The 22,032-nt window shown below is 36.2% G+C and overlaps 4 protein-coding genes and 1 pseudogene across 5 annotated transcripts; 3 read left to right on the top strand and 2 right to left on the bottom strand.

Annotated features, from left to right (window-relative positions):
• Nucleotides 1-4,523: 4,523 nt before the first annotated feature.
• Nucleotides 4,524-6,336, bottom strand: LOC148211233 (pentatricopeptide repeat-containing protein At1g62350-like; annotated as a pseudogene). The gene is made up of 2 exons (XR_015790902.1): nt 5,920-6,336; nt 4,524-5,111 (listed from the first exon to the last, which is right to left on the bottom strand). The product of XR_015790902.1 is annotated as a pentatricopeptide repeat-containing protein At1g62350-like (transcript).
• A 900-nt stretch (nt 6,337-7,236) lies between these two features.
• Nucleotides 7,237-8,978, top strand: LOC148211232 (uncharacterized). Its single transcript, XM_088123932.1, has 4 exons — nt 7,237-8,000; nt 8,079-8,225; nt 8,298-8,729; nt 8,805-8,978. The coding sequence occupies exons 1-4, from the start codon at nt 7,296-7,298 to the stop codon at nt 8,976-8,978; spliced, it is 1,458 nt and encodes a 485-aa protein (XP_087980058.1). The 5' UTR covers nt 7,237-7,295.
• A 474-nt stretch (nt 8,979-9,452) lies between these two features.
• On the top strand, nt 9,453-10,385 carry LOC148211231 (uncharacterized). The gene is made up of 4 exons (XM_088123931.1): nt 9,453-9,461; nt 9,505-9,804; nt 9,887-9,982; nt 10,066-10,385. The coding sequence occupies exons 1-4, from the start codon at nt 9,453-9,455 to the stop codon at nt 10,192-10,194; spliced, it is 534 nt and encodes a 177-aa protein (XP_087980057.1). The 3' UTR covers nt 10,195-10,385.
• Nucleotides 10,386-10,876: 491 nt separating this feature from the next.
• Nucleotides 10,877-12,019, bottom strand: LOC148211230 (uncharacterized). Its single transcript, XM_088123930.1, has 2 exons — nt 11,738-12,019; nt 10,877-11,692 (listed from the first exon to the last, which is right to left on the bottom strand). Exons 1-2 carry the CDS (start codon nt 12,017-12,019, stop codon nt 10,877-10,879), a joined length of 1,098 nt encoding a protein of 365 aa, XP_087980056.1.
• Nucleotides 12,020-18,972: 6,953 nt separating this feature from the next.
• LOC111015217 (uncharacterized) lies at nt 18,973-19,800 on the top strand. The gene has a single exon (XM_022290176.2). It carries the CDS (start codon nt 19,132-19,134, stop codon nt 19,639-19,641), a length of 510 nt encoding a protein of 169 aa, XP_022145868.1. The 5' UTR covers nt 18,973-19,131; the 3' UTR covers nt 19,642-19,800.
• Nucleotides 19,801-22,032: the final 2,232 nt, after the last annotated feature.

Below are 22,032 nucleotides of genomic sequence, written 5' to 3'. Positions count from 1 at the left end.
AGAAGTTGTGCGAACAAGTCTAGTGGCTCGTTGATCTGCAAAAACATTCATCCAATCTTTAGTACATAAGAAACGATCTAACCTGGAAAGAGTGGGGGCAGTTCTCATATTAGACCACGTAAAGATGCCATTGTCGAAAGGAGGGTCCCTCAAATTCAAGTCTACTATTAGAGCACTGAACTCTTTCATGCTTCGAGTGATTCTACTACCAACGCTACTAGCCTTCTCCGTGAGCCATCTAGCCACGTTAAAATCTCCCCCAATGCACCGCCCCCTGACATAATCCTGCCAAATCTTCCAGCTCCCTCCAAAACTCGAATCTACCCCTAGTGGAAGAAGGGCCATATACCCCTGTGAACCAACCCTCTTTGCCATCTATACCCCTGAAAAAGAGAGTGATGAAAAAAACTCCTATCACAGGATGTGTGACAGTAATTTTTTGTTCATTCCAAAGTAATAAAATACCCTCTGTCGTATCTTCTGCATCCAGAGATAGCCAACCTATATGTCTAGTACGCCAGATGGAACTAATAAGGACATGTCAATCTCACTCTTCTTGGTCTCTTGAAGGCAAACTAAGTCCAGATCTGTTTTTTGAAGAAGGTCTTTAACCAAGGCGCGTTTTGAGGCCGCACCCGAGCCTCTGACATTCCATGAAATCACTTTCATTTGGGATCGGAGGGGCCCGCGCTTCTACTCCTTGCTTAGCATCTTGGCTTCATTTTCTCAAGTTGCAAGCAGATTTCTAACTTCCCTGCTTTCCATTGTATTCATCTATTTGTCTTGCCTATTGCCTTCCCCTTAATAGGAATTGGTCTGATGCATAAGTTGTTTTCCCACATAAGTACCACCTGTTTTACTATATTATGACGATATCTTCAACTCAATATTTTTTAGTGGATTACATTTAATATTTTTATGCTTTTTAGTGGAGTACATCTTCAACCCAATAAATTGATTTTTTTAGTAAAGTATATTTAGCATTTTTTATGTTAAATTTACCTATATCCTAAAAAAAGTTAAATAAATAAATAACGTATTCCCTCCGAGTCTTTTAGAAATTGACGTATCTTTGTATCATGTCGTATTGGTGTTCGTGTCCATACTTCTTAGGCTAAATGCACTAGAGATGAGGGAGACGAGAGAGAGATGGACAGCGAGCGACGAGAGAGAGACTGAGAGAGATTGGCATTGCAACACGGTTGGACAAACGACAATGAGCAAAGATGAGAGAGAGATGGAAATCTGATGAGAGAGGTGAGCAATTAAAAGTGACAAGAAGAGGCGCAATGTAAAAGTGGGAGCAAACCATAAAAATAGAACACACACGTGTGTATTTTTGGTTGGTCGAATCCAACTTTATTTTTCTGAACTTACTAATTGAGTTGAATCGATTGACTGAGTTTTTTCTACAACCCTACTTTATATTGTCTTCTCTCCATTTTTGTCCAAGAGACTATGGTCTTTGATGCCAAAAAGGAGAATCTTTTTTACTTTTGCTTACTTTTTGAGGTATCTTTCGACGTGATTTTAGCATGGCGAGAATCACTTTCACTCATGTCAGCATTACTATCGCTTAAATAATATGTTTGGTAATAACTCTTAAGATCCACAATCACTTAAATGATTCCTGATCAATCACTTTACGTGATTTCCGATCAATCACTCCGGAGGTGATTTCCTAATGACTTTTTGTCAAAATATTAATAAGAAATTACTTTTTAAAATGGTTATTGTTTTAAATTTCAAATTTGTCTTTCTATTTTACCTTATTTTCATCTTAAAATTTGCCAATTTTTATTTTTTTCATTGCTAAAATTTTTGTCATTGTTTGTTTTTTATTTTGTTTACTCTCTCTAATTTTTATCTTTAAAATTTTTTAATATCTATTTAATGTTTTACTTTTCATCTCTTCCCTAAATTTATTTATCTATCTAAAATTTCTCTCTCCCTAAGATTTTTGTTCCAACTTTTCTCTTTCTAAAAATTTTGTGAAATTCTCTCTTTAAAGTTCAAATATTAATCATTTAAAATCACTTTTGATTATATAAAAATCACTTTCACAAAATTAATTATCATTATATATATATATATATATATATATATATATATATATATATTTTTGCTAAAATCATCCATTTTAAAATCATTCATAAACAGATTCTTAATATATTTATTCTATTTTAGCTGCGAACTTTCAAAATACTTAATTTATGACCTTTTAAAAAACAATCATTTTGGTTCTCAGGCTTTAAATGGTTTATTTTAAGTCCTTAACTTAATATGTTGGGAAATTATCTCTAGTAGGTCAGATTATACATGATTTTCACGAATCCTTGGCCTTAGACATTACAAATGGTATCTGAGATACATATTATATAACCTAATTAATACATTGGAAAAATTAAGGAGTCATCAGAAAAGGTTAAAAAAGCTGCCATAAAAGAGATGGGTCATAGAAAGCTAAAAAAGTTACCAAAAACAATGAAAAAAAATGCCGCCTGAATTATTGATAAGAGGAAGAAAAATGGCACCGGAAATATGGAGCTTGAACTAAAAATACCGTCGGAGTGAAATTCAGAGATGATGCATGAAATGGAGATTCCGTGAGTCCTTACTAAAATGTTTGAAGGTACATCTTGTTAGTATAGGTAATGACTATCAATTCTTTTAAATCTTCTATGATCTCAAGATTCCTCTCAGGATGTGGTATCGATACATTCATGTACCCCTCTTCTTTACTCGGACGTCACATACCCATCAGCTTTCGCCTTGGTATGTCCCCAAAGTCATATAAGTAGTACTTCTTTTCCAATGAATAATTCTCTTTTCCGACAAACATTATATATCTTTTAATATAATCTACCATATGATAAAATCATATTCATCCAACACCTTTTATTACTATATATTAAATAATAGGTTATACTTTGAAGTATATATATGGCGTATACCCAAAATATATTCTCTAACCTATCTAACTATTTTAGAAGTCTCTCGTCGAGTCATTTAGATTGCAATCTCATAGGGGTGTAGGTTTAAAAAAAAAAATTTTTGGATGAAATGGATCTTTTGAAAATTGAATATTTGACAAAACTGATCACGAAACCAACAGAAATCAAACTAGATTGACTGAAATGAATGATGAAAATATCAATGTCAATTTTCATATCAATAACTAAATTTTATAATTATATTGACAGATATTTTGGTATTAATAGACATTTAAATACTCTCGAACATACTTCTTCCGTGTACCTTTTCGATATGGGACAACTTCTAGTACTTTAAATACTCCGTGGTCAAATATTGGTAAAATTATAGATATCTTAGAAGTGAATGATTAACTTTTCACAAACCTTTTTTGGTTAATTTTTCACAATAAAATGTTATTAACAACATCAATGAGCAATACATATATAATACATCATTTACAATCCTCCAAAGAGAGAATCTTGGAACTTGGAAGGGGCTACCTTCCCTGCTTCGCAGCATGTCTCAAGATGACCTAAAAGAAATAATCAAATTTCAAACTTTCAAGCATATTTAATGAAACATGTTATTAATTTTTTTTAAGGTTAAATTACAAATTTGATGGTTTGGCTTAATTTTAATTTGTTCCCTAAAATTTTAAAAGCTTCAGTTTTGTAGTTTAAGATTAGTTTCAATTTAGTATTTATGACGGTAAAAATTTTTCAATTTGATTTTTATAGTTCGGTCAAATCTCGCAAATTATCCATAAACCATCGGTTTTTTACCCACTAAAAACCTCACTATGTTATTCCTATTTTTTACTCAAGTCTTAATCGTAATATAGTATACTAATACAATCAACCAAATAAAAAAACTTTAGTTCATTGTCATGTAAACAAAAAAAAAATATATATATATATATCATAGGTTCAACATGGAGGATTTATCAAAACCACAGAGATCAAATTAAACTTTTAAAATTATAGAATTAAATTATAGAGCCCTTTCAAATCATAGGAACTAAAATGAAACTACATCTAAATCATAGAGACCATCTAACCATAGCCAATTAAATAGTAAAGGACCCAGAGGGAATGAGTTCAAACCATGGTGGCCACCTACCTAAGATTTAATATCCTACGAGTTACCTTGTCAACCAAATATAGTAGGCCAGTTGGTCCGGACACACTGGATTCCAAAACAAAAACAAAAAATCATAGGGACCATCTTCATGCTTTGACCCTTTTTTCTTTTTAACCCTTCCCTTTGGGCAACCCAAAACAGGATCCAAGCTAGAAACATCACTCTCTAATGACTCTCACAAATTGAAGCAACTCGTCATATACTATCTAACTACTTAAAACCCGGCGAACTAACAAACTCCTCCATACCGAACAGACAAATTCCTTTAGTTTTCCCCTCCAATCCATAAGAAACAACTTTTCATTGATAAATGAAAAATCGAATAGAAAAACAACGGAGTTCATTAAAAATTCATTCTAATCGGCACGAATCATAATTATAAAAGCATTTTGAAAGCATGCACCTCATGAAACCTAAAAATTTGACAACTCTTCTTATTCAACAAGAATTTCAACATTGTGCAGAGATTTTCAAGGCAGTAACCATATGGTATTGGTCTCTCCTAAACATCAAATTTCATTTGAAGAAGTAAGAAACAGAGTGCCTACCTCAAACATCAAATCTGTTTGAAGAAGTTTCCAAGTTCATGCTCAAGGACTTTGATCTTTCACGAGCTTCGGTTTGACATCTTTGAGCAACCTCTCCGGAGAATCCAAGTACTGAGCACATTCTCTGTTCACCATTGCAGCAAACCCTTCCCCAAACTTGTCTAGACTCTTGATCAAAATCTTGAAAGTCAGTTTGTCTGGCGTACAACCTGATGCTTTCATTAATTCATACGTCTCCACCGCTCTCTCGGCCATGCCCGCTTGCAAATATGCTCCCATCATCTCGTTAAAAGCTCGTGTGTCTGGTTCTAACCCATCCTTTTTTAACCCGTTGAAGATCTCTTCAGCCATTTCAATGAGTTTGTTCTTTCCCAACATCATAATCATCCCATGGTATAAGGTTAAGTCTGGCTTGTACCATTCTTCATTCCGCACAAATTTGAAGACCTAAAGCCTGAATTCAGTTAAAATGAAATAAAACTTAAAGTGGCAGGATAATATAGGCTGCAGAGAAGAACAAAATGTATCAGTTCGATCAACTTTTTCGATCAGACTGTTAAAGACTTGGAGTTCTTGCAAAGGAAAAAAAAAACCAACAAAATAACAATCCGTAGATGTTCTTTAATCAAACTAAGTCTACAAACTACAGTACGTAAATGATAGTGAGAAATGCAAAACCATCGATTCACAATTGTACCATCGGACTTTTGAGAAATTACCCCAAACTAATGAAATTGTTGCAAACGAACCATGCTATTACCAATAAATGATAGCGAAAAATGCAAACACACTAATTCACAGTCGCACCATCGAACTTTTAATTGAGCAATTATCCCCAAATCAATGCAGAAATTGTTGCACAGTAGTAGAAACTAAAGAACAAATACTATTACTACTATGTCCATTATAACTTGAAAAAATGAGCGAACTACGCTCCACTATAAAGTTGTTACAAATAAACCCTAAATTCTAAATTCCATGATTAGAGTTATACACTCAAACTTATGAAATATTGCTTGGAACAAGAGTCAATAACATCTGGTTTTTACAATTCTGTTAGTTAGCTTGAAAATGCACGAAACGAACAATGGTAAACTATAAAGTTGTTCCAATCAAACCCTAAATCCAAAATTCTAAACCACCACATCCACAACTATCCAGTTACACTCTCAAACTTATGAAATTACTGCAACTAAATGCAGGCACGAAGAGAGTTGAATGTAAAATTGCAATAGCTTCATAACATTAGCAACACCTGAAGCGATAGCTCGAGTTGGTTTTGTCTCTGCAATTCGGCGAGAACATCAAACAAGTCTGCTTTCAGCAATCTACTGAGCTTGGTGCTGATTACGTGCTCCAATTTCGAGGCGGATTTTGCGAGCTTGAGGGACTGAACGGCATGAATAGCCTCAGGGGAGGGCACCCTCGAGCTCCCCAAGGGCTTGCGCAGCCCCTTTCTGAGGCCACAGATGGTTTGGCAATGGAGGCGTGGGTTCATTTGAATTTGGCGGAGACCCGATTGAGGAAATGGAGTTGCAGACGCCCCATTACAGTAGATTTCATCTCCATTCTCCAGAACTGCCCTATTGGATTGGAACGCTCTGTGAGAAACTCGATGGATTCAGGGAAGGTGAAGTGAAAATTGAAATGAAGGCTTTACGCTTTACGAAATTTGAATCTGTGACTTATCCAATAATTGAAGCGGGATAAATGACCACATTTTTTAAAAACTTAATTTGTGACCCATATTCTATTAATTATGATCCCTTTCAAAATATGACATAATGAAATTACTATTGTACCCCTGTTTTAAAAAAATCCATCCCTCCTCCCCATCCTTCTCGGACATTTCGTGGCACTCCCATCCCATCCCAAGTAAAACCCTAAACCCCCATCTCGGAGAATCCCCGTCTCGGAGAATCCATTTTGCACTCATCCATTTTTTCTGAAGATCATTCTTTCGCACTCATATGTAAGTGTCGGATTCATCTCGGAGGCTGCAAGGTTAGTTTATATCTTTTACAATGTAAGAAAGTTGTTGTTCTTTGTTGTATTAGCATGACCGATGCTATCTGAAGCGACCATATAGATTTAGGTTTAGTTTGACGAGGTCCGGGATTGAATATTGATCGCATCCAAGATTGAAGCCTTCGAGGTCCGGGACTGACTCTCATCTCGGACTTGTCCCGGTCCGGTTCGGTCCGGGATGAAGGTCGATCCCGGACACGTCGCGGTCCTATTCGGATTCGAGATGAGATGCAGATTGAATCCAAGATTTAATCTGCCTCTCATCTCTGACCCGAACAGGACCAGGACGTGTCCGGGATCGACCTTCATCCCGGACTGAACCGGACCGGGACAAGTCCAAGATGAAAGGCAAAATGAGACAACTCAAATCTGACTCTCATCTCGGACTTGTCCTGGTTCGGTTCGGCCCGGGATGAGTCCGAGATGAGAGGCAGATTTGAGCTGTCCCATTCTGCCTTTCATCTCGGACTTGTCCCGGTCCGGTTCGGTCCGGGATGAAAGACAGAATGCTGTTTTGTTTAGTTTTTTTTTTTTTAAATTCCTTGTCACTTTAGCTTAGTCTGTATCTAATATGTTTTATTTCAACTTTGTTATGAACCTAGAATGGATTTGAGACTCATCATAGATCATAATGACTGGTTTCCGGCCACGTTGACGAACCTTGCCCATGTTGATAAAACCAGTACTAGGATTAAGGCCAGGCTAACCCCAACCCAGTTAGACATGTTTAGGCAAACATGTTTCGGTTCTATTTTGGACATGGACGTTGTTTTCAACGGTCCATTGATCCATCACCTGTTGTTGAGAGAGGTTGAAGAGCCTAGACAGGACGTCATTAGCTTTGACTTGTTTGGGAAGAGGGTGTCTTTTGGTAAGCGAGAGTTCGACCTAATCACCGGGCTCAGTCATAGGATGAATAGGGTAGATAATCATATTCCTGGACGAAGACTTAGAGCACGTTACTTTAAAGACAGTGTTAGGGTTAAGTGTAGTGAGCCGGAGAAGATTTTTTTGGAGGACGTTTTTGACGACGACGAGGATGTTGTGAAGGTTGGCATAGTTTACTTCATAGAACTTGTCATGATGGGGAAGGAGAGGAAGCAGTTCATAGATACGGCCCTGTTAGGTGTTGTGGATCGGTGGGAGGCGTTCTGCAACTATGACTGGAGTTCGATGATTTTTGATAGGACGATTTGGAGTCTCAAGAACGCCCTGAAGGATAAACTGTCGGCGTACCAACAGAAGGCAACAACGGACCCCACACACGTTGAGACTTATAGTCTGTACGGGTTTCCGTACGCATTTCAGGTTAGCGAGGTTTAAGTCAATTGTATTATTTTCTACATTATTCAACTGCATCATTTATTTGCCTTTCATGGATTCCAGGTATGGGCGTATGAGACGATCTCGACGTTGAGCCTGCGAGTAGCCACGAGGTTGAGCGATGACGCCATTCCTCGACTTCTCAAGTGGTCGTGCACTTATTCGCGCGGGTTTCGTGTGCTGGCGAGTGAGGTTTTCGATAACACGCGGGTAAGTAATTCTCTTTTGGCCGTATGATTCATATTTGGTTTTTCATTTCGATCTAATCTAGGTTTTTTGCAGTCCAAGGTTAAGGAACACTTGTTGGCGATGGATGCTGAGGAACAACACATGGTTCGTGTCATTCTTCCACCAGAAGTCTGTGTTATACCTGATCTGCCTACTGTACCTGATCGGGCTGTTGTACCTGATCGGGCTGTTGTACCTGACCCGACTGCCTCACCTGAACGGGCAGCTATACCTGATCCGCCTGCTGATGTGGAAATGGGTCCTCTAGAGGATCCAGTAGTAGATGCACATGCGGTAGACGAGGCTAGACCGAGTGCAAACGACGGTGAAGGGTTAGAGAAGAGGTCGAAGAAGAATAAATTCAAGAAGAGGATCAGCAGACGGTTGAAGAGGCTGGATAACCGTGTCGGTGCTATCGAGGACACACTGGGTGACTTTAGAGTCGCCCTGAAAGGTATTCAGAGATACCTAAAGAAACTGGCGAAGGTACTAATTTAATATGTATACAAATTTGTTTTTAATTATTACAATAATGCTCATGAGCCAGTGTTTTGGGTGCAGGGTAAATTCCCTGATTCGAGCAAGTATTTCGGAGGTGGGGGTGGGCCCGATGATGACGGTCCATCGGATCAAAGGCCTGATGAGTCCCCGAAGCCAGATGGAGGTCGGAAGAGTATGGACGAGGACCAGAGGCCTGATGAGGACCAGAGGACGGATGAAGACCTGGAGACTTAAAAGGAACCGACGTCGGGACATGGTCTGAATAGTGTCGACGAGGATCCGAAGAGAAGGGACGATGATCCTATGATAACGGAGGAGGATGATGGTATGATAACGGATGGGGACGAGGATCCAAATCAGGTAACTCGTACTTATTTTCCTCGTCGGATTATTTATGACCTTGTCTTACATCGTGTTATTTAATATCAGGACATTACGATCGGGAGACCGCCTGATGGCTCGGAAGTGGATCATGCAGATGACCATGTACCTCAGGTGGCCGTAATTCAGGTAACCACCTTTTGTAATGCTAGTATACATCCCTGATTCACATATTGTAATGTGATTAATATTTCTTGTACATTAGGATCTCACCGTTGGCAGGCAAGAGCCGGATGCTCAGCCAGATACACAGCCCACGAGACGACGAGTTAGGCGTCCATATAAGGACTGGGCACCCGACGCGATCGTTAAGGTAAACTTAATGTCATGCATTTCGTCAGTTGTCATTACTCGACCTTACGTGTTTATTGTGGTTTAGGTTGAACCGTACTTTGACCAGGACGAAACTGACCTTCAGCATGCCCCAACTGGTCGGGGCCTATGCAAGCGCCATTATTTGTGGAAACTGAAGGGTATATACACACCAACCGGCCAGCGTAGGATCACCGTGGACGCATATGACCCAGCATGTCCCATTCCTCCACAGCTAGACGGTCAGTTCCAGACATGGATGGATGACCCAGACACCGATGGACGAACTCGGTCTACTGCAGCTGGCTTACAAGGGAAGGAATGGTATCGCGATCTACTAGACCCTACTGTCCAATTGAAGGACGAGGTAAGTACCTCTTATTCCACTATCTAGTACTACATTTGTCAATAATATTCCAATATCAACTTGTATTTCTTAAATGCAATAGGTAGTTGATGCTCTCGTCCTATTGACGGCCAAAAAGTTGGAGAAGTGTGTACATCTGTGTCGCAAAAAGTTTGCGATAGGCGACGTGCTACTTTCGGTACAGACTTTTTACCATTTTGTACTAAAAAATACTATTTTAATCATCTGTGTAAGTAATATCATTTTGTACTTCTTGTACAGACTCTGCTGAACCGAACAGACGGTCCGTATGCGGCCATGAAACCAGGGGTCCTGTCCACGAGAATCGAATACCCCTGGAGCCAAGAGAATACAATATTTCGGTATGTGTTCGGTAGGCAGTCGAACTAGAATGTGGCTTGGACTGATGCAGACATTGTGTACACCCCGATCAACATAGGTGGAAACCACTGGGTGATGCTCGGAATTGATCTTGTGGAAGGTGACTTAACCGTATGGGATTCACTCCAATCGGCCACTCCACTAGATTCACTCGAAAAGGAGCTGAAGCCCATTTGTACGATCCTACCTACGGTACTACATCATGGCGGGATATTTGCATCACGACCGGACCTGCCGGTGGTGCCATGGAGGGTGCGTCGGGTTCACACACCCCAACAGAGTAACGCCACAGATTGTGGAATTTTCTGTGTACGCTTCTTCGAGTACGATATTACCGGGTCAAAGTTGGACACTTTGACCCAAGATAATATTGTATTTTTTAGGCGTCAGTACGCTGTACAGATGTGGGCGCGCCGTCCCATTTTTTGAATATTTATGGAATTTTGATATTGTCTTTTGTAATTCGTATTTCATTCTCGAAGCATGATACATGAAACACACAATAATAATACAATCCAATCCCCATAATAATAATAATAGTAGTAGAACACATAGAGTTGCAAATGCATGCATGCATTGTTGGTTTCTTGAGATACAAGTTACCTTGCCAATTTCTTTAAAATCTACTTCATACATGTTTAAAAGTAAATGAACAACAGAAGCATACATTCACATTGTGGTAAGGGGTTCGCTACATGTTTTGCGATTGTCCCCACGCACCACAGCGACCACACTTACGTGTTTGTCGTACCTCGCCGGTGGAAGGAATCCTAGTTGTCTTCCTCCTCCCAACTCTTGGAACAGTCTTCGGTGGTTCCACCGGTATGTTGACAAACTCTGGCGAACTGTTCCATGTTGAGACGTGTCCGACTGGAAATATGGGTTCTGCATAAGCCAATATCCAGGAGTTCGTCGTATATGCCTCGTCGCACAGACTGTATGGATTTATATTTCGCATCGTCGCCGCCGCAATAGCATGAGAGCACGGAATCTTAAAGTAATCAAACTCCCGACAATTACACGTCATAGCGTTCAAATCAACAATCCCGTCAAGGTTGTCATCCTGTACCTGGAAATGAAACTGGTCAATGTTGTCTACAACGTGTCTCCGCACACTATTTGAATATTCGGCATACATGTTTTCTGCGTAGTCGGACAATGTGGTTGATCGGGAAGCTGCAAGCGTCCGTCGATCATAGAACCAATTCTGTAACTTACCTCTAATGTGGTCAAGTAAGGCGGTAACCGGCAACTTACGGGCGTGCCTGAAGAGGGTATTTACAGACTCTGCGATATTTGTAGTCATCTGTGTGTACCTCAATTGAGTTTGGAAACAACGAGCCCAACGCTCCTTCCCAATATCGTCTAAATATTCCCGTACACCGGGGTATGCACGAAGTTGGGCCCAGATCGAGTTGAAATATGACTCGCGATACGCCTTTGCAGCCTTTAAAAATAGTTCCTTAACTGCCTTCGCATCGTTTTTAAATTTTGCTATCAAGTTAACCTTGATATGCTGTATACAAAATCAATGAAACGCAGCAGGAAATACCTTGTCGATTGCCTTGCAAATGGTTTGATGTCTATCAGAAACGAAAACCAAATTATCAACTTCAGCGAGTGCACGTTTTATTTGAGTCATAAACCACACCCATGATTCAACCGTCTCACCGTCAACAATCGCAAATGCTACCGGGTAAATCTGGTTATTCGCATCGACACCAGAAGCTGATAACAATACCCCTCTGAACTTCCCCTTTAGGTGGGCCCCGTCAACAACCAACACTGGTCTAATACAACCCAGAAAACCTCGAATCGATTGACCCAATGTCATAAATACATATTTGAAATATTTGCCACCTTCTAGTTCTAATTCAAAAATAGTACCTGGGTTCATGATTTTCAAAGCTTCACCATAAGCTGGAAGTAGACCATATGACGATGCTGGATCACCTCTAATAAGCCGGAGTGCTTCTTCACTAGAACGTCATGCTCTATCATAACTTAAATTGACACCATACTCCTTCCTCATATCTTGTATAATGTTCTTCGGTCTATACGTGCGGGAGACGTCTGTGAACTTCTCTTGCACAAGATGTCCTACCACCCAACTTTTGGCTTGCCTATGATCATGTTTTAAAGCTCCACCATAGCACGTATGGGCAGCACAATATTTTTTTATCTTGAACAAAGTGCATTCCTTTAGCTTGGTAGCTCGAAGTCTCCACGTGCAATCAGCATGAACGCACCGCAGTATATATAGCTCCAGCGTCGACTTCTTTACTTTAAACTGAAAATTCTTCTGCATTGCAACTAAATGCATTTTCAAACTCAACTCCTTCTTATTATCAAATACATCTCCCTCATTAACATCATTTGTCCCAGAAGACTGTACTATGAGTTGCAATTTCTCATCATTAGGGTCTCCGGTGAGACCATTACATCCCGGTGGCCGGACCGCTTCTTCATCCCTGCGAATCTCAGTGTGCACTTGTTCGACATCAGGTTCAAGCTCATCATCAAGCGCATCGTCATGCTCTTCGTTACCATATTCTGCTTGAGAGTGTCCTTCTTCAGACTCTGCCAACAAGTCATATGATTCACCACTTTCATCTTCGTTATCATTCCATACTCCCGGCACATCCCAATCACACACCCTATCATCTCCTAGATTACATGGAACAACATCTGACCCCAATGGTGTTAAACCCTCTACATCATGACCTATATGCCTGTAGGAGGGGTGTGGCTGTCGGGAAGAAAAGGGGTTTGATGATGAGGAAGGAAATGAGGGTATAGGATATGTGGGTCTCTGGAATGGGGGAATACAAGCTGCAGACATAGGAATCGAGGACACGTTTTGGCCTAAATAATATGGGAAAGAAGGCATGTACGTTTCATTCCCATGTACCTGCTTTGGCACATTAGATATATATATAGGCAATTCAGATACATACTCACCAGTCAAAAAAAACGCAAGTCATCGTCATCAGTTATTTCCATCACACAAACTTTGGTTTTAAAATGATACACTCGTCTAATTATAATATCAAACTGTAGGGGGTTAATGTTACTCAATCTATACACGTGACCTAGAAATTCTCTGTACGTGATTGTACTATCCACTGTCAATCCCCTCATACGACCGCCGACATAATCTTTTTCACTATCATTCCATTCTCCACCGAATGTTATGAAAACACGAGGCATCCTGCAAATAGATAAAACTAAGTGAGATGGGAAAATCGATCATTCAAAAATAAAATATTAAAAATTAAGAAAATAAAAAAAAATGTCTCGGATGAATCTTGGACCAGTCTTGGTCCGAGACATGTCCCGGACAAATCTCGAAGCAAGACTGGTCCAAGACATGTCCCAGACTAAATATGCTTCGAGATTAGTCCAGGACATGTCTCGGACCAAGACTGGTCCGAGATACATCCGAGACAGTCCCGATATGTGATGCATCGGGATTGTTTACATTCAATCCCGGACCAGGCATAGATCCGGGATTGAAGTAATTGCAACAATCTAATTTTTTTTTTTTGTCAACAGCCAAATCTAGTAGTTGAACCTATTAATGGGAAAATATTTCAAAAAAGTTCAACAATTATAGAGTATAAAAGTTTGTGTAAAGGTAACATACCTCAACTGAAATTGTGGGGACAATGATTTTGGATAGTGTGGGGATAAAGAAAGATCAAACACGTACGTAGTTGAGCGGATTTTGAAAACGTGATCTGTGAGTTATACATAATCTAAAATATTAACAAGTTCAAACATATGTAAAATATTGGTTTACAGTTTGGTGAAATGGTTAGGTGGAAATCATAAATGCACATTTATTAACAATGAGGGTAAATTGGTCTTTTCCCATGAATAAAATATTTAAGGGATCATAAATAAGGGGTGGAGGGGTCACAAATTAGGTTTTTTAAAAATGGGGTCATTTATCCAGTTTCAGTTATTGAAGGGGTCATAAATTCAAATTTCCCTTACGCTTTTGTGGCACACGGAGATAGGTATAAATACTCCAATTGTAATGCCCCGCGTACCGAGTCAACTAGGATGTCATCCAGTCGAAGATTGTGCCGAGTCAAACACGTTTAACTTTGAAGTTCTTACAATTGGGTTACCGAAAAGAATGTAGAAATGTACACGTTGTTAGTATAAGTAGTAACTATTACTTCTTTTAAACTTTCTTAACCATGTTTCTATGGTTTCAGGATCTTTCTCATTCGGATGCGGTATCGGTTTGTGCCTCTCATTTCTACTCGAGCGTCACATGAGATTCGGACCAGTATTTGAAATCCGGGTCCAAATCCTAAACTTGGAAGCATTGCCTTTTTGATTTACCTAGAAAGAAATTGTTATTACAAGTTTGTTACGAGAAAGTTCAGTGAGTTTTAATGAAGTTTATAATGTTGCTCTAGTTTTATAATGTTTTTCAGAGCTTGAACTACAGTTGTTTATGAAAGAAGTTTTATGACAATATTTTCTTATTAACTTACTACTACTCCTTTAGCTTTCCAGCTCACTCTTTATCTTTACTTTCCCCCTCATTGTACTTCAGTTTCTAAGTTTAAAAGAGCTGTCATCTAGAGTAATTCAAGAATTGCATATCATTTTGTACGTATATGTAATTTATTTGTAAAGAATTTTATATTTACATCAGGTTGGAAGAAAAGAATGTTTAGAATGGATGTTTTGTAAATATTATTATTTTATAGTGCATCCATTCAGAGTTTATAGCCCAAGATACAGATCAAAGAAAGAGGAAGTTGACCATGGACTCCATAGTTAGTCGAGGTATGTGGTCGACGCGACTAGTTTCTAAGACTAGTAGGCGTTTTGGGACGGATCGTGTCAGTTTGGTATTAGAGCGGAACCTCTCCCAATAAGACGTGGTTCGGGAAAAACCAAGCAGAAGCTAGTAGACATGAGGGGTACATAAATGAACCGATACCACATCCGGATGAGAGGGATCCTGAGACCAAAGAAGCATGGTTAAGAAGCTTAAAAGAAATAATAGTCACTACTTATACTAACAATGTGCACTTTTATTTGGTTACTCAATTGTAGTGACCTCCTAGCTGCTTTACGAATCCTGGGCCTAGGACGTTACACCAATCTTTTCAAAAATTTTGATACTACCTTTGATCTTTGATAAATATTAAAAAAAATATTTTTAGCAATTAATATTTTGAATCAAAAGTTAATTGGGCAAAAACTAGAAGTGATAAGTGGAAGCTTCTATGGAACAATTAACTAACCTTGCTAGGGGTGCACAACGAAACCGATGAAACCGACAAAATTTTCAGTTTGACGTTTGACGGTTCGGTTTGGTTAAACGAAATAGCCGGACCGAACTGCATCCTTGTTTCCATTTAATTTTATATATTTATTTACATTATAATTAAAGATTAAAAAAAATTGTGTGATGGTTGTGGCAGGTTGCAGTGCATTCAATGCGCTACACGCCAGCCATATATATATATATTTTTAATACTTGTTTAATTGTTTAACTTTAAATAATATTTCAAATTTAACTTTTTCAAATTTTGATTTCATTAGTTAATTATTTTATTTTGTATTTGTTTTTCCCTTTCTTTTTATAATACTAGTCTTTTACACATATCACGCACGTGATATCTCCAATTTATCTATATATTAAATTTAATAGGAAACTTATCAATTTATATTGAATAATTAAAATTTTTATAAGAATTAAATTAATAAATTCTAACCATACATATATATTTTAAGAACAAAAATAACAACAAAATTAATTATAAAATATATATTTTTAATCATATCCATATATAAAACGAGAAGACAAAGTTTTGTTTATTATTAAATTATAATTAAGGACAATTATTCATTAATTTGATCTAATTTAAAAATAAAAATTAATTTACGTATTTCTAATTTAAAATAAAATATCAATATTTTATTAAACTTTCGTGATAAGATAATTTAATTAAAAATAAAATTTAAAAATTTAAAAGCGTATATAAAATTTTAAAACAACATAATAATTTTAAGATTAATTATAAAATCATATTAAGAATAATAGTCCGTAAGAGGGAAGAAAATTGAAAAACATTACCTCAATTTAATGTTTTAGATTGCCTAAGCAATAGTTACTGTGATTTTTTTTTTCTTTTTTCACCTCAAGACACATTTTTTGTTTAATGCATATAGGAAATAAGGGATTATTTATATTTAGAAATTAAATAAGAAAAGAAGAGAAAGAGGTGAAAGATAAGGTGAGAGATAAAAATTTTTTGATTTTGTAGCATATACAATAAAAAACCTGCGTCATAATTATGGAAAGATAACCTTTAAAATTAAACAAACTCAATTCAAATTTTTTTTTAAATAAAAGAACTTTATTCAATTCAAATTAAAGATTAAACAAACAAATATTCAAATTCAAAATTGAACTAACCTAACCTACCTAACAATTAACATTACATTATTTCAAATCAAACAAAAAATTAGGAGTTAATTTGAGTATATATTTTGTAATTTCAAAGGGCTAGAAACACAATAAACATTTTAAAGTTATTAGAAAAATAATTAAGAACATTTTAATGGCCAACTAAAAGAGAGTTAGATTCTAAAAATTAGTAATGGAGGTAATTTGAATTTTATATTTATACACCATTATTGTTATCATTGCAAAATAATAATAAGTGATATAAAAGACAAAACTAATTATATAAATAATAACTAAGAACATCTAAACAACAATGATTCAAATAATCGATTTTCTGATGGGAAAAAGAGGAAAATTTAGAGTGTTAATTGATCAAAATGGATACCAAAGATTATAGTAGTTACAATTTATGAAGCGAAGATTGAGGACGACCACCCCACCTGAAGATACCTTCATCGAACAATTGCAAAGGGAGATGGCGGTTTTCTAAATCTTTCATCTCTCCATTATGAATCACATACAAAATTTTGCTTATTGTCAAATTTCATAGTACATAGGCAGAAGAGAAGAAGAACGTTACCTTTTTCAGGTTCGAATCTAGAATTGAGAATGATGACAGTGAAAAAGGCCGAGCGGCTTAGTCTTTGCCGGAGAGAGTGAGAGTGATCGGTGATGGTCGTCTGAGAAGATTTAGAAATATATATAAAAACTGAAGTGCTATTCTGCTCATTGTGTTAGGAGAATGCAGGGAGTGGTTTACATGAATTGGAAGCTATGTGGCTTTGAATGGAGGGAGAGGGATGAAAGAAACATATTTATTGCTCCAAAACCTGAAAATGAATTCATCAATTTTATTGATTGTTTTTTCTTATCGATTTAATTTTTGTTTCAAATGAGTCTACACTTTTCGATATTAAAGACAAATGAGTGTGAATTAATGGTTAGATAGATGGGAGCGTTTTAAGGAAAAAACAAACAAAAAATTCAATGTATTCCATCAATAATAGAATAGATTTAAGGAGTAATTGATCACTCCATTACGTGAAAGGGAAGGTGAGAGATTTTAGGATTAATTATTTTAATTTTATATTTGATAATGAAAGGATAAATTAGATATTAAATATAATAGTGAAGGATATAATAGTCCAAAAAATATTTCTTTCACATCCGTATTTTTTGGTATATTATAGATATAGATATAGATAAATTATATTTTATTTTTACAAAAGTAAAACTTTGAATTTGAAATTAGGGTTGGTAACTGTCTTGTTCCTATTCCATTCCTCTCTGTCTCCTTTTCCATTCTCTCCCTCTTCTCTCTTCCATTTTTTCTCTTCCAATCTCAAATCTTACTTTTTTTTTTTCACTATTTCAATCTCAAATCTCACCACCACATTGGCTATTTGTCATCCGTTTTTACCACTGTCTGTCGCTTACCACCATCCACCCACGTTGTTGCCTTCGCCGAATCGCTACTGCCACTACCTATTATTGTGAGAGCAATTCAACTTTAAAGGTAAAATCAATCTCATACGATCTAGAGTCCAAACCGCAGGAACGAAACTGAATTGTCAGTTCGATTAAGCTATGCACTTCGGTTCGGCTCGATTCTATAAATTTTCTTTTTAAAAAATCGATTCGGTTTCGGTTCAGTATTCAAACCGAATCGTGAACACCCTTAGACCTTGCAACAACAAATTTGACCTTTAATAACGATAGAAAAAATTAAGAGTAGACATAATGGTAGACTCACAATCAACCGCGTTAAAGATCAAATTTGTTGCAATGATTCTAGACAAGCTTCCACATCAATTGTCGTGCCGTTCTAGATTTTGATAGGTTAATTTTTCGTTCAAAATATTAAATATGTTTGTTCAAATGGTATTTTTGAAATGTTTTTGAAAGGTTAAGAATAATATTGAAACTTTTCAAAGAATATGGATATTTTTTAAACAAATAGCAAAGTTGAATCATTATTATTATTATTTTTTAACTTAGCCAATATTTTAAATAAAAATGTAGAGTAAATTACAACAACTTTTAGATTTGTGTCTAATAAGACCTAGGAATGAAAACCATCATTCCATGGTGTCTACCTTACAATGGTGCTTACTTTCAACTAAATTAACGAGGTAAATCGGTGATATCCATCTAAAATTTTGGATTAATTCCTCCTTAAAATGAGTAATTTAAAATCTTGGTCATTAACGTCCGTATTCCTTATTTCACTGGCCCAACACTTTTTAAATAATTACTTTACAACTTTTCTTTTTCCCTTCTATCTGTTTCGCAGTAATTGTCATACAATTTTTTCAATTTATACTACTTATTGAAATTTATAAAATTTCAGATTTGATTAGATAAAATTAAAAATTAAAAATAAAATAAATAAAAGAGGTAATTTTTTTTCCAATATTTGTTCAAGTCAGACAGAACCAGAAGCAAAACTAGAACACTAAAACTTAGAATAGAAGCGGTGGAGAGAGGAAGAAGGAAAATTAACTATGGGGATATCGCCCTCGAAACGAGTCCAAAATTCACTATCAAACTCGCCCGAGTTCGACTCAGCCTGCGACTCGACCTTCTCCCACTGCCTTTCTCAGACGCAGCACGCATACGACGGCGTTTTCCCCTACCAACTCTGCGCCGCCGCCGCCCACCTCCACCGCCTCCTCACCGCCGTCCGGCCCCATCCTCTCATACTCAAGTGGCTCCCGTCTCCCCCGACTCGCCTCCAGGTCGACTCGGCCCTCCGAGTCATCAAGCGCGCCGACTCGGACCGCGACGACGAAACCCTAGGCCCGATCCGCTTCAAGCGTTGGGCGATCGAACTGTTTGCAGAGGCTGTGGCGGAGAACGTCGGAAGAGAGGTTCTGTTTCGAATCCCGGTCGGAGCCGCCGGAATCGCCGGACTCGGCGCCGTGACTCGGGCCGGGAAGAACCTGGTTGGGACTGTGGTTGCAGCGTACGCGTTTGGTGTTGCGGCTTCCGTATACCTGAGCTTGTCTGAGTAGCCAACCAATTAGTGGATAATTTATGTATAAGTTTTTTTCCCATTTAAATAAAAACTTAAAAACAATTGTAAAATTATAATCCACCAATCAGGGTTCAAACTGTCAATGTTGATGAAAATGTCGAGGTCCCGATTTTACAGATATGTCCATGAACAATGGATATTTTGGAAAAATAATGGAAATTGTGGAAATTGATGGAAATTTTTTGAATTAGCAAATAAAACGCTTAATTAGCCTATAATTGATCACTTTTAACCATTAAATGAAAGAATATGATCATTTTACTTATGAAAATATCGATGTCGATGGAAATATCGAAAAAATATTTTTCCTTATTTGAATATGTAAAGTAAACTTTAATTATAAACTTTTGACTACTTCTTTAGTGTTTTTCATAATAGGATTTATTTGGAAATGAGATAATTACCGATTTTCAAACACATTTCTAAATTCTAGTTAACTCGTACCGGTTTACTTTTTACCTACTTCTCTTTTCAAATTTGAATTTACACATTTTTCAAACACATTTTCAAATTAATCATCAATCCAACTTTCCAATCAAATTTACACAATTTTCAAATATCTCAATCTCGTGATTGTGTCATTCATCCAAATTATCTACCAATGGGATCCATATATGCTTCATATTCTATAAACAACTACCTTCAAAACTTACAATCTAGGATGACGGGGAGAACTATTGTAATTTATATAAACGTTATCAACATAGTGCACTAGATTCTTCGAGATCATGTTTTGGGTATTCATTAAGTTACATATTCTATTTCATGTTTCACCACTATTTGTATATAGTAATATTTTATTTTTTACAAATTCTAAGATTATGTCAATATTTCATTGTTCAATTGTGTAAGAAAGGACTAAATTGGATTAGAAATTATTAATAAAAGTAAATTCCAAATCTTATTAGTTATACTTTATACAGTATTAAAATTCAAATGTTTCATTAAACATACTAAGATTATAATCATCGAGATTGTGAGAAATTATAGACTATAATGACATAGTAGGAAGATGATAAAAATAAAATAACCGAAGAGGAAAAAAAAAAGATATGTCGACATTTCGACATGTCGACGACATGAGAAAAAATCGATTTTTCCTCTATGTCGATGTCGACGTCTCTCGATATTTCTGCCACTCATGTAAAATTATAACGAAAACTTTTAAGTTTTTATTCAAACGAAACAATTGTAAAATTCGCTCGGGACAAGTGGTGGAGTTGTTTAACTTAGAGAGTTGTTTAGTCTTGAGTTTTGTATAATTCATATAAATATACGTAAAAGGAATTTCTAAATATTCATGATTATAATTGAAAATAATTTTTTTTTGAACAAAATTGAAAATAATTATACATATATATCTATAAATTTTAAAAAATATATTCATATTATAATTTTAAAGATTTCAATATTTATAATGGGGATATGGAGTTGGAACGGAAACAATTAATTTGTCAAAAAAATTTAAAATAATTAAATAAAAAAGAGTTAGGTTAAAAAACACTCTTAGTTATTATATTTTCATTTGAGTAAAAATTTAGTCTCTATACTTCCAAATGAGTAACAATTTAGTTCTCAAATTTTAGTATATAATAGTTTAACCGTCGTGGTTTAAAGTGTGTAACAATTTAGTCTCTATCGTGAAAATTTTTGTCAAGTTTCTTATATATGTAGATCGAAGAATTGATAAGGGACCAAATACATTTATAATTGACAAAGATTAAATTGTTATATGAAAAAAAAAATCAACGCTTGATTCAATGAAACTTTTTACAGTAATGACTAAATTATTATAAAATTTAAATTATAGAGACTAAATTGTTATGTATTAAAGCTCAAAGACTGAATTGTTACTAATTTAGACTAAATTTTACAAATTGAAATTCATGGACTAAATCAACATTTTAATGAAATAACAAGGCTCAAATGTTTTTTTTAACCCAAAAAAATAGAATAAAAAAGAAGAGAGGGAAATGGTGGGACTGATCAAATTTATTGAAGGAAGAAATGGTGAGACTCACAAAAATTATGTAAAAGAAGGCCACATTGTGAGAGGAAAAAGATAGTAAATTTACTATCTTGAAGAGAAAAATACGTGACTATAGATCAATGTTCAAAATGTCGATGTCGATGAAAATGTCGAGGTCCCGATTTTACGGACATGTCGATGAACTTGTCAATGTCGATGAATATTTCGAAAAAATAATGGAAATTGTGGAAATTGATGTAAATTTTTTGAATTAGCAAATAAAACTTGAATTGCAGCTTAATTAGCCTATAATTGATCACCATTAAAGGTAAGAATATGACCATTTTACTTATGAAGATGTCGATGTCGATGGAAATATCGAAAAAAAGATTTTTTTCC

The sequence above is a fragment of the Momordica charantia genome (genome assembly GCF_013281855.1).
Source record: "Momordica charantia cultivar OHB3-1 chromosome 5 unlocalized genomic scaffold, Mcharantia_2.0 BLBB01000005.1, whole genome shotgun sequence".
Lineage (NCBI taxonomy): Eukaryota > Viridiplantae > Streptophyta > Magnoliopsida > Cucurbitales > Cucurbitaceae > Momordica > Momordica charantia.
Note: the sequence above shows the minus strand (reverse complement) of the source record. Positions and strands in the feature narration are given on the sequence as shown.